Source organism: Cordyceps javanica, chromosome 4 (genome assembly GCF_051103115.1).
Source record: "Cordyceps javanica chromosome 4, complete sequence".
NCBI classification, from domain to species: Eukaryota; Fungi; Ascomycota; class Sordariomycetes; order Hypocreales; family Cordycipitaceae; genus Cordyceps; species Cordyceps javanica.
In genome coordinates, this window is record NC_139298.1 from 2,235,633 (window position 1) to 2,246,709 (window position 11,077).

The following is an 11,077-nucleotide window of genomic DNA, read 5'->3' on the forward strand; positions in this document are numbered from 1 at the left end:
AAGTTACCAACGTCGCCCGTAAATGGAACTCTCTTCACGTTTCGGCGGCGTCTTCTTGCCGCCGACACCCATTAAGCGCGCGGCAGCGGCCCGAGTCTGTTCGCCGAGGCCGCTGGAGCCCGTGCCGTTGCTGAACGCGCCGCCGGGCTTGAACATATCAATGATTTCACTGAGGCCGAGCTTGAGTGCACCCTTCTTGGCGCCGGTGTCGATAGTCTGCTCGGCGAGTAGGCGCTTCTTCTCCTGCAGGTCGATGATGCGCTCCTCAACTGTGTTGGCGACGGTGAGCTTATAGACGACAACATCGACGGTCTGATTGAGACGATGGACGCGGTCAATAGCTTGCTCTTCGACGAACTAATAATACAGCGGGTTAGTAGAACTGGTCCGTGGTTGATTTAAGGATTTGGGCTCCATCACGGGGGTCTGCAACGTACAGGATTCCAGAAGGGTTCAATAATGACAACGCGTGTAGCGGCCGTGAGATTCAGACCCAGGCTACCACATTTTAGACTGCACAGGAGCACACGGCAGTTCTTATCCTCACGAAGTCTGCGCAGGCTCTCTTCGCGTTCGTCGTTGCGCATGCTACCATCGTAGCGGGTAAATTTGAAGCCATCTTTGCGAATAAACGGCTCGACGAGGTCCAGCATGGAAGTGAATTGGGAAAAAACGATGAATTTGTGGTCGTGCGCTTCGGCGCGCAGGATGCGGCTAAGCTCGCGAATCTTGGCCGAAGCTACAATTTGGCTCGTCCCTGGTGCAGGCTGCACGTCGTCATCAGAGTATAGTTCCGATTCATCAATGCCTGACGCAGAGCTCGATGATTCATCATTAGAGCTGCTGTCATGGTCATCACTCTCCGGGACAGAGGTCTTGGAAACTGCAATTGGTTTATCCTGCAGTGTCTGGGACGCAAGCTGCCTAGTCAGAGCGTCCATAGAGAGGACAGAATCATCAGTTTCTGGTGTGCATTTTTTGTCATTATCGTCGTCCACGACAAAGCTGCTCAAATTGCTCTGGTCCTCGTCTTCAGACTCCTCAGAATCTGACCGTAGCCACTCCGTCGGGCCAGCTGCGTTTTCGTCTTCCTCGCCCCCAGCTTTGCCGAGCTTCAACGGGCCTCTTTCGCCTTCCGATACAAGCCAGCTACCTTCAGCATCGTCCTCGTCATCGCTGTCAATAACAGCGTTACGGTTTCGTGGACGTCGGCTGGTTTGCCTGGTTTTTGCTTGCTGCTTTCGGTCTGGTTGACGTTGCTTGTGAGAGCAGGACTTGGACTTCGTCGTCAGCTTCGCCTTCTTCTTTGCCTTGCGGTTCTTCTCAAATTCTTTAAATTGGGCCATGTCTTCTTTGCAAGACGAGCAAGTACTGAGTCCCTTCGCGGCATCGTCCTTGAGGAGGTCCATGGAGCAGACATCGCATTTTTTGGATTCTATCCCCATTCCAGAAAAGAGATCCGCCATGGCATCCATCTCAGAGTCTTGTGACTTTTGACTATGACCTTGGCTGCTGTCAGTAGTCATCGCATCTCGATCCTTCTCGATCTTGCCTTCGACGAGCTTTGGATGATTGCAAGCTTGTCTCAGACGTAGAAGCAATGTGAATGCATTCAAATAGTTGAGCTTTTCTTCCATCATACGCTTCATACTCTCTCCAGTACGATCTTCCAGACGATCGTAGAAGTGGCGTTCTGCAACAGAAAGCTCCGCAGAGACAGTGATGACTTTTCGTTCGGTGTGCTTGAAGCCAGGGCCCGAGTCGTCCATGTCGCCTTCGGCGGCCTTGCCTCCAGGTTTCAACGCCCCTTCTTCCTTGAGGATATCCTTGGTGCGCCGCTTCATGAAGCACTGCAGAACACTGTGCAAGCGGCCAATGGCAACATGTCCCTTGCCGTTCTTCAAAGGCTGGTCAATATGGTCTCTCCATTGACGCAGTTCGTCATATGGTTTTATTCGCAGGAACCGAATGAGCGACTGTAGTTCATCGAGGTTGTTTTGCATCGGTGTGCCAGTCAAACACCAGCGATATTCTGAGCGTAGGGCATAGCAAGCTTTTGTTGACTTGGCATTGCGGTTCTTGATCGTATGAGCTTCGTCCAGAACAACGCGCCACCACGTTGGGCCAAAGCAGCCAGTCTTCTTGCCATCGTCAGTCTCGGACGAGCCGGCATGGTCTGATACCAAGATCTGATATGTCGTAATCACGACATTGTATTTTGTGAGATCCTTGAAATTCTTTGTTCGTTGCGGGCCATGGTGAACATGAACTTTTATTCCGGTAGCTTTTTCTACCTTGTCGTTGATCTCATGCTCCCATTGCCGAATGAGAGCGAGAGGAGCAACGACTAGCGTTGTCTTTTCCATCTTTTCGTATTGAGGCTTCCAATTTTCTGAGCCCTTTTCCGGTTTGAGGTTTGAAAGAATGAGAGAAACAGTTTGAAGAGTTTTGCCAAGACCCATATCATCTGCAAGAAGCCCGCCCTTGGGCACCGTGCCTCGCTTCACAGGGCCGAGTTCACGGCCGAGCATCCATTCAACGCCCTCAACTTGATGGGGCAATAACCGGACCTTTAAGCCATCTACCTTGCCATCTTTGCTGATGCGCTGTTTGATTTGCTTCTTGGACCTCTCTGCCTTATCTTCAGCAGGTGCTGTGTTGGCTGCGTCGGATCGTGCTTGTTCCTCCTCCTCAGCTTCATCCTCCATGCCACCTTCCAGCAGGGCTTTCAGGTCCGCACTGGCCTTTGCTGGGTCAGTATAGAATACTTCCTCTCCAAACTTTCCACGGGAGGGCTTATCGCTCTGATTTGAACTGAAGACGGGTAGAGGAGGGGGTTTGCGATCGGCATATGCACGAGGTTTTGGGGCGGTGACTTTCGTGCTGCTGATGTGGTGTTCGGGGCGACTTGTTTGGCGGATGAAGACATCAGCCTTTTGCTTGCGAGACGAAACCAGCTTCGTTGGATGGCCAAACTGTGGGACTCTAGTGGTTTCTGGGAACGGCGGTTTCGATCCTTGGCGGTTATCATTGTTCAGTGAGGACCAACCGCTGACGATAGCACTAATATCGTCATCATCGTCCGCTGCTTTTGCCCTTGCAGGCCCATCGCCGCCACTTCCTGCGAGTCGACTAGCCAAAGACTGTGAAGGTGGTGCGCGTTCGTTGACCATTGTGTCGCGTATTTCGTGGAGGGCTGGATCTATCAGTTTGTGGTGCTTCTTTGGCGATTTGAAGAAGTCTGGGAGCTTCTGGGAGGCGATGCTATTTGCCGGCTTAAATGCAAAGCCTGAGCCTGGTTTATATCGCTCGTTCTGGTTCATCAGACGGTTTGCGTCGCATGGAGTGCAATCTTGAACATTGCATATAGACAAAAACGAGGTCTCTTTTGCACAGTTTGTTTGAATGCATATGACATAATTGCCCCAGCAACTACAGCAGGCGTTAGCGCAACCACGGCGGGGGCATTGTTGGCGTTAAGTACTGTGCTGAGCCTGACATTGATACCCCGCTGCACAGTGCGAGCGCCAAGAGAAAAAGGAAGAAAAAAGCGTTTGCTACCTGAGTACCCAGTACGTACTAAAAGGGCTGGGGCTAGGTACACCGAGGTGGGACCTCTAGCCAGAGGCCACTGACACAATAAAATAGAAGTGACCGGAAACGCAGCCTCCAACTGGTTGTTAAGACTTCAGCAAGAATAAACAAGCAATAGTAAAAATAGAATAAAACTAGATCTACCTTTTGATTATTCTTTTCTGTTTTCGCATGATGCCCTTCTCTGACATGTAGTAGTAAAGTTTTGATCTTACTTACATGTAGACAGTGTATCTAGTAATAAGCCACTGTAACCACTGGCCAGGAAATATTCACCACTCCTCTTTTGTACCCCGTCCCGCGCAGGCACCTGGAGATACCATGGAAAGGGGAATATAGAAAAAAAGGTAAAAGTTCGGGCCTGGACGGAGGGGCTTCGATTAAATGAGATATAAAAACAGCTAGACGTTCCTTTCATCCATAATGAATAGTAGCTTGCCGAACCTGAGACAGTGGCAGCTTCAGTACGGAGTAGGGAGACTGTAATTGGATCCTGATGAGCTATTCAATCATGCCACGGGTGTACCTGATAGCTCATTCCCGTCATTTAGTGGTTCGTCAAACGACCTGGGTTTGTGGATTTGTTTAACATTGAATTTTATTTCATTGGAGGTCCCTTCTTCTATAAATTGGCGGCCTGCAGTCTTCTTATCTACTTTCACCTCATAGCATGATAAAAGTTTGCCTGGAACCCAGCATGGCATCCAGGAAGCAGTCAACTGGCAAACGGTTGCAAAGCCATCCTCAACAACTATCACAGGGGCTTTAGCACAACTTCGCATTACTAGTGCTCTATTCTATATGCCATTCACATGCTCTGCTGTCTCACCGAGCCGCGTCAACATCTAACCATAGACCAGCTTGAAGACGTCGTTGAAAACAAAGTACTGGCCGTTGGCAGGGTCACGGGCGAGCTGGAAAGCCTGGGTGTAGTTCATGGGGCGCTGCTCTTCGTCGACCTACAGTAGAAGTTATGTCAGTAGCTGTACTAGTGGGCGACATGCGACTGGCGCATCGCAAGTTTGGGGTGGCTTACGAGAAGCTGGCCGGTCACGAGGATAACGACGCCACCCTCAACCATGCTGGGCTGGGCATCGAGGGTAGAGACCTGGTGCTTAACCTTCTCGAAAGGCAGGGACTGTGTCGGGGAATGTTAGAGGAGGTACAAACAGAGGGCTCATGCCGGGGCATTGCGTACAGTGAGCTTCTCGACAATAGCAGTGGCTCCGAGAACGGAAGCAGACTCAAAAGTCAGCATAGACTGCTCGCGCTATTTTGCCCAGAAAGAGAAAACGTTAGCACCCGAAGCGACCAATACTCAAGGTCGTCACCCTCCGCTAGGATGAGGGGTTGGCTGGCTATGCTCACGTAGAGAGAGGCAAGGCTCTTGCGGTCCGTATCGAACTGCTGGTAGTAGAATTCGATGAATTGCTCTGTTGACGGTATTTCGTTAGATTACGCATTCGCGCAGGGCTCGGTCTCGGTGCGGCGGGCACGTACTAGCAATGTCCTCGAAGCCTACCGCCATTTTCTCTGGTTAGTCACTCTGCGACTTCGTCGCGTTTGTCAGGTTTGTCCACCCCTCCTTTGGGGAGGGGCAAAGCTCGAGCACATACCAGACATGGTGACGGTATTCGCGGTACTGAAGTGGCGAAGAAAGGTTTTGTGATGTAGTTTAAGGAGCAAGGGAGGTTCACAAGCCGACCAGAGATGTGAAAAAGAGTGAGATCAAAAAGACTCTAGAGCTTTCAGACTAGTCAGTCGGGTTGTTGCAACTGCGGGTGCCCAAAACAAAGAGCTGGCCTTGATGTGGATGGTGGGGTTGGCAGCCAGGGAAGAGGGGCAACACAGTGCACAGCGCGCGTTACAATAATTATAATTACGCTATCCGGGCCAGCCAGCCAGACCGGGAAAAAAAAAGGTCAAGGCCTCCGAGGTCGTTGCCAGCGCTGCCCACCTGCAGTCCCTGTCCCAGGCTGTAGGCAAGTCAGCCTGCGCGACATTGGGTAATGCCCCTGCTAATAATACAGTGGCCGCAGGTGTCTGGAACCACAGGGGGGCCGCCGCGGTCATCCAATTTTTCTGCGCACCGCGCCCAAGTACCGGTACCCAAGGCGACCTGCTGCAGAAGCTCCTTAAGCGGGATATGCATTTGTCGGGGAACCAGCATCTTGACATACAAAAAAAGAATACTGGCTCTCGCAAATTTCTACACAACTCTCCTCCCTTCAAAGGGCTGTACCCTTCATACTTGTTCATACTCAATTGAGCATCATACAGCCAAAGCGGACCTGGTTTGTGTCTATGGCACCTAGGAGATGCTGGATACATGTTCCGCTGCAGTTTCTGGCTTGGGCTTCAAGTTCCTCTTGATTGACTTTGGTAGGTCTCTTTTTTCTGCTTCACCTTGACATACTTCGTCTGCCACGACATGTTTGTCCTTTTTCTTCATGATGACAAAAACTTCCATTAAGAACGGCCAACTGAATCTCCATGTTGATCATTCAATTATCAAGCTCAACAGTCTGACTTGAATCCGCACACTAGCCTTTGCAATCACTTGATCTCAACATACACAAGCACAAACGCTAACGCTGCACAGACATGTTTCCAGAATTTGAATCGCCTATACGAACAGGCTCACGCATTTTAATCTATTTTTGTAAACTGGATAATGCCATCGCCAGCTTTGCTGACGCCTTGGGTATCCAGGTCCATGGCGCTCGGATTTCCATCGACTCCAGCGACGAACTTCGCGGTAAAATACGCGTTTGTATAGCGACTGTTGCCCAGCATCGAGGCCAGTACGAGCCAATAGTCGCCCGTGATGTGCTCCAAGATGAACGTGTGCCTGAATGACGTATCTGGTCGCGGTCCAACGAGTACAGTCTTGTTGCTGCCCTCATAATTATCTGCGACAGTGAATGTAACGTCACCCCAACCCTCATTCTTGTAATGTCCAACAAGCTGCCCAGCATCAAACGATCCCAGCTGCGGCGTCTCGGGCCGATCGGGGAAGAGCGCCTCGATGGCTTCTTCCCGCGTCGGCAAGCTGTCCCGGCTCTTGATCGATCTATGTAAATTACCACATTTCAGTAGGCGCGTCAAAAACACAACATGTTGCATTAACTCACTTGGCCCGAATATCAATCCTCTGATCATCCGGAATACCCAATTTGTCCTCTATGAGACGGTACACGATCTCCAGTGCCGCAAAGTTGGACGACATTGCCGTGTTACCAAAGGCAACGACGCCAAAGTTGATCTCGGGCAGCCAAAACACCTCGGCACCGTAAGCGTGCATACCGCCCGAGTGCTCGAATACAGTACGATCATGCATGGTCGCGCGGTTCCAGCCGAGACCGTAGGCCGACATGCCCATGCTGCTGCTGTTGCCGTCCGTCTCCGCCGAGACAAACATCCTCGGCGTCCTTATATCCGCGTGCGTCTCCTTCGACAGCGGCGCGCTCTGGTGCAGCAGGCACCGCACCCACTTGGCGTAGTCCTTGACGTTGGAAATGACGCCGCCGGCCGCGCCGGCGTCCGTCACCGACATGTAATCGACGGGTGTGTAGTTGCCCGCGCGCTCGTCCCAGGCGTAGCCTCCTGCGAAGTGCTGGGGCGCGCCCAGCGCGTCCGCCGTGTCAAAGTACGTCGCGTCCATGCCCAAAGGCGCCCACAGGTGCGTCCGCAGCGCCTCGCCGAGCCACACGCCCGTGAGCGTCTCGGCCACGTGGCCGAGCGTCACGTACATGAGGTTGCAGTACGAGTACCGCACACGCGGCTCCGCCATCATGGGCAGGTGTCGCAAGTTGCGTGCCACGTCGCGCGGCGTCACGGGCCGCCCGCCGCGCACCCGGTGCATCGACAGGTCGTGCCGGCCCATGCCCGTCCGGTGGCTCACGGCGTCGTTGAGCGTGACGTGCGCCGTCGCCCACTCGTCCGAGAGAACAAAGTCGTCGCGCACAATCGCCGCGATCGGCGTCTCCCACCCGCGCACCGCGAGCTGGCTATAGTTACCCGAGTGAACGAGGTGCGCGAGCAGCGCCGCGCTCTGCGCCTTGGACGTCGACGCCCCATACCACAACGTGTCGGCGGTGGCCCGCACGTCGGGGAGCGTGGCGTAGCCGTAGCCCTAATCATTGGAAGAAATCGGTCAAGATATGTAACAGTAGGAAGGGGGGACCATAACATGATGGCTGTGTCACTCACCTCGGTATATATGTGGTCGTCGTCAATGACTCCGACCGCCATGCCCGGCACGTGCCAAAAGTCGAGCGACTCTTGAACCGACTTGGCCATTTCGTCATTGAGGGGGTTCTCTGTGGTTTCGTGTTTCTGAACAATTGGCTTCTGGCTGTCGCTACCTTTGGCCGCGTGTGCAGCGACAACAGCTAGCGCCAGGACAGTATCTCGTAACGACCTCATCTTCGACTGCCGGGGAGCTGCCCAATTGAGGCGTGCGAAGCCTCTTAGGTCGATGTGTTTGATGTATTGGTTCCTAGTAGAGCTGTTGGCACCAGTTTAGCAATCAACGAAGCGACTCAAAGGGGGGAAAAAGCATTCGGCGACTAATCTCTAGCTGTACGAAAAGTCGAAAGTGCGAGCTAGTGCGGAGACGTCATGATCAAGGTCAGGCTGTGTGTGGCACGTTTATTTAGCATGTAGCAAGGCCACTGCTGGATGGAGTACCCGGCGTTGAGGCCGCCGAATAAACAAAAGGTCCTAAGCCAAGTTGATTTGTCAAACAGAGCAGTCGAATATTAAACATGCAACCATCAAGTTTTAGCATTACACGATCACACCGTAGTACAGATATTCCAGTTGGAGGTATGCGCGACACACGCTACCAACCCCTCACTTGAGCGTATTCTGCTCCGAGCAAATGCATCGTATATCCAAATTACTGTCCGCCATATCGAAGCCATGTAATCTGCTCCAGTATCGTTCGGCAATCAGGCCTTCATGCAGTAATCCAGCAACTCTCACAACAAAGAAAAATTTTCGGGCAAGCAGAAGCAGTCAACGCCTTGCTACAGCCACATATACAGGTATCCATTCCGTATGCATCAATCCTCATGGTCCATATAAAGAAGGTAAGCTCTAAGCCATGTAGCATCACTCTGCTACATGGTACTAACATGTCTGGGCTCATGTCCAAAAATAACAAATGCCACCTATTCAATCCTGTTGGTGTTATTCCCATGTGCATGCATTCAGGAGCCGGTTTCGGTATGCCACGCCATTGCAAGAGCAAGGAGATATCATGTTTGCAAAAAAATAATAGCGCCCAGTCCCGTGCATGTGCTACAACTCTTCCTCTTCTTCGACTGCCGTCGACTTTTTGTTCGATTCAGTCTGAATAGTACTAGGTGCCGATGTCGACATGACGGAGCCAAGAGCAGCACTGAGGCTTTGCGTGCTTGAATACTTGTCGACTCCGGTGGCGCCGAAGTCAACGCTTGCTCGTGCCTTCTTGAGAGGACTCCCCACGGTTGTTTCAGCCGTCAAGCTATCAATAGCATGAGCAGTTGTCGATGGCGTGGGGATCGGTTGAACAGAGCTAGAGCCCAATTCGCCCGGCGTGTCGTTGCTTGATCCGAGCTGCGGGGTGCCGGGCGTTGAGTTTGCGTCTGGGTCGGCCGAATGTGCTCTCTTAAGCTATTTGGCAGGTTAACAATAAGTAACAGTGGAGAATAAGGTCGATTGAAGACTTACATGGATGCGGTTCACTCCATCGGCCAGTTCACCTTGCGATTTCGCATCTTCAGGTGCAAGTTTTCGATCTTCATCCTTGTCATCTACCTGGTCCATATTGGCCATACCGTCACTCTCGTCATCATCGTCACTGTCGTCAGCAATATTCCCGTTGCTCTTCTTGCGGGCTTTGCGGCGTCTGGAGGCTTCGGTTGCCTGATCACGGAAGGCAGAGAAGCCCACAGTTCCTCCGGCCTTTAAAGGGCCAAGGCTAGAAAAGTCTAACTGACCCGACCGCCGTTTAGCAGATCCTGCTGGGGCGTGTGTCTTTGCCGATTGCATGACACCAATTTTTTGTAATTGGCCTACCATGGACATTAATTATCAGCGTGGATGAGGTAGCGAAGGCATGGTATACTCACGATCACCACGGTAAAAGAATGTGAATACCGCAAAAGGCTTATCCGGACCATCAATTCCGGTTACCGTTTGAGTGCTGATCGTCTTTGGATCCAAGGTCTTTGGCTTAGCAAAGCTGGTGGTGTGCTCGACGTCGGCATCTATGCCACTCTTTTCAGTGTTTCCCTCCTCATCACCATCATGGGCGTCAAATTGAGGTGAGTATTCTCCTTTCTTAATCTCTCCGGAAGCAAGGACCCGGAACATGGCAACTTTGATCTGGCCGGTGGCCTCAGGTGGCTCGTCATCATCTGAGGATGAACCTGAGTAGTCATAGACTGCTTCGATGGGAGATCCATCTTCTGCGCCATATCTCAGTGTCCCTCTTTTCTTGCTGAGCAGATCCTCTCCTTCCAGGGATATGCTCTGGCGCTGCTGGCGCCGTTGGAACTTTTGCCTGCGCTTCTCGAGCTTCTCGGCAGCATCGTGACCTTGGAGATCCAGACCGTTAAGCCATCTCTCGAGGCCAACTTCACGGAAGAGGAACTCGCGCTCAGCAAGACCACCACCCTCGGAATCTGGGACTTGGACCCATCTGCTGTTAACCCACGTCTCCTCGCCCGGGCGCAGAAGTGTCGCAACCTCTTCCTTGACGCGACCGTCAAAGTAAATGTATGCAGCAATCGTCTCGTTTTCGGAATTGGTCATGGGAATGTAGGGACTAACGAGCCCCATGAACCTGCCACGTTCGCCCTGCGACCCAGGATGAAGGCCACCAACGAACTGAGGCTTCGGGTAAGGATTGGCCTCGGTCGGCTTGGGTGCAGAGTAGGGGATCGGCAAGCCGGAAGTAAGGAGGGTTATGGAGATGGCAAACTTGGCAGGTTCAGGCTTGCTGGGATCATCGGTTATCGAGGGCTGCGGGACGGGTATGTAGGTGCTGATGCGTGACAATCTAGACTGTTTCTGCATGCCATACTCCGGCAGCGGGGTTCCGTTGGCGTGAACGCTCACCGCAATGCCCTTAAAGCAGGGCATCTTGGCGCGATGGGTACAACCTAAGTATACGTGCGTATCAACAGTTTGGCGGGAGGGGTAGCAGATCGGTCAGGCGCGTGCGGGAGGGCTGCGAATATCGAGCAAAAGCAAAGCAGAGAGCGAAGGCGGTTATGTCGTCGTGGTTGGGGAAGGGCGGTGGGGGTTCGTGCCTGGTAGGTAGAGGTAGGGACCGGACCGCCTCGCTAGTAGTAGTATGAAGGTAGTGGCAGTGGGGAGAGCCAGAAGTCGGAAGCTTCAATAGGGCGCCTAGTCTCGCGTGGATAGGAAAAGAGCAGACGGGTGATTTGCACTGTGCGTTGAGATTTGGGAGCACTGCTATCGGTACTCT

General features: G+C 52.6%; 4 protein-coding genes across 4 annotated transcripts; all 4 read right to left on the reverse strand.

The window, feature by feature from the left end:
- Positions 1-3: 3 nt before the first annotated feature.
- Positions 4-3,173, reverse strand: V2A60_006566 (SNF2 family N-terminal domain-containing protein; the record flags this gene model as incomplete). The annotated part of the gene is made up of 2 exons (XM_083257860.1): positions 4-357; positions 438-3,173. 2 exons carry the CDS (start codon positions 3,171-3,173, stop codon positions 4-6), a joined length of 3,090 nt encoding a protein of 1,029 aa, XP_083113986.1.
- Positions 3,174-4,439: 1,266 nt separating this feature from the next.
- Positions 4,440-5,217, reverse strand: V2A60_006567 (Ran GTPase-binding protein NTF2; the record flags this gene model as incomplete). The annotated part of the gene is made up of 6 exons (XM_083257861.1): positions 4,440-4,553; positions 4,631-4,732; positions 4,793-4,864; positions 4,963-5,027; positions 5,095-5,112; positions 5,211-5,217. The coding sequence occupies 6 exons, from the start codon at positions 5,215-5,217 to the stop codon at positions 4,440-4,442; spliced, it is 378 nt and encodes a 125-aa protein (XP_083113987.1).
- Positions 5,218-6,243: 1,026 nt separating this feature from the next.
- V2A60_006568 (serine hydrolase domain-containing protein) lies at positions 6,244-8,022 on the reverse strand (the record flags this gene model as incomplete). The annotated part of the gene is made up of 3 exons (XM_083257862.1): positions 6,244-6,667; positions 6,729-7,729; positions 7,807-8,022. 3 exons carry the CDS (start codon positions 8,020-8,022, stop codon positions 6,244-6,246), a joined length of 1,641 nt encoding a protein of 546 aa, XP_083113988.1.
- Positions 8,023-8,901: 879 nt separating this feature from the next.
- V2A60_006569 (uncharacterized protein) lies at positions 8,902-10,728 on the reverse strand (the record flags this gene model as incomplete). The annotated part of the gene is made up of 3 exons (XM_083257863.1): positions 8,902-9,255; positions 9,313-9,656; positions 9,714-10,728. 3 exons carry the CDS (start codon positions 10,726-10,728, stop codon positions 8,902-8,904), a joined length of 1,713 nt encoding a protein of 570 aa, XP_083113989.1.
- Between the last annotated feature and the right edge of the window lie 349 nt (positions 10,729-11,077).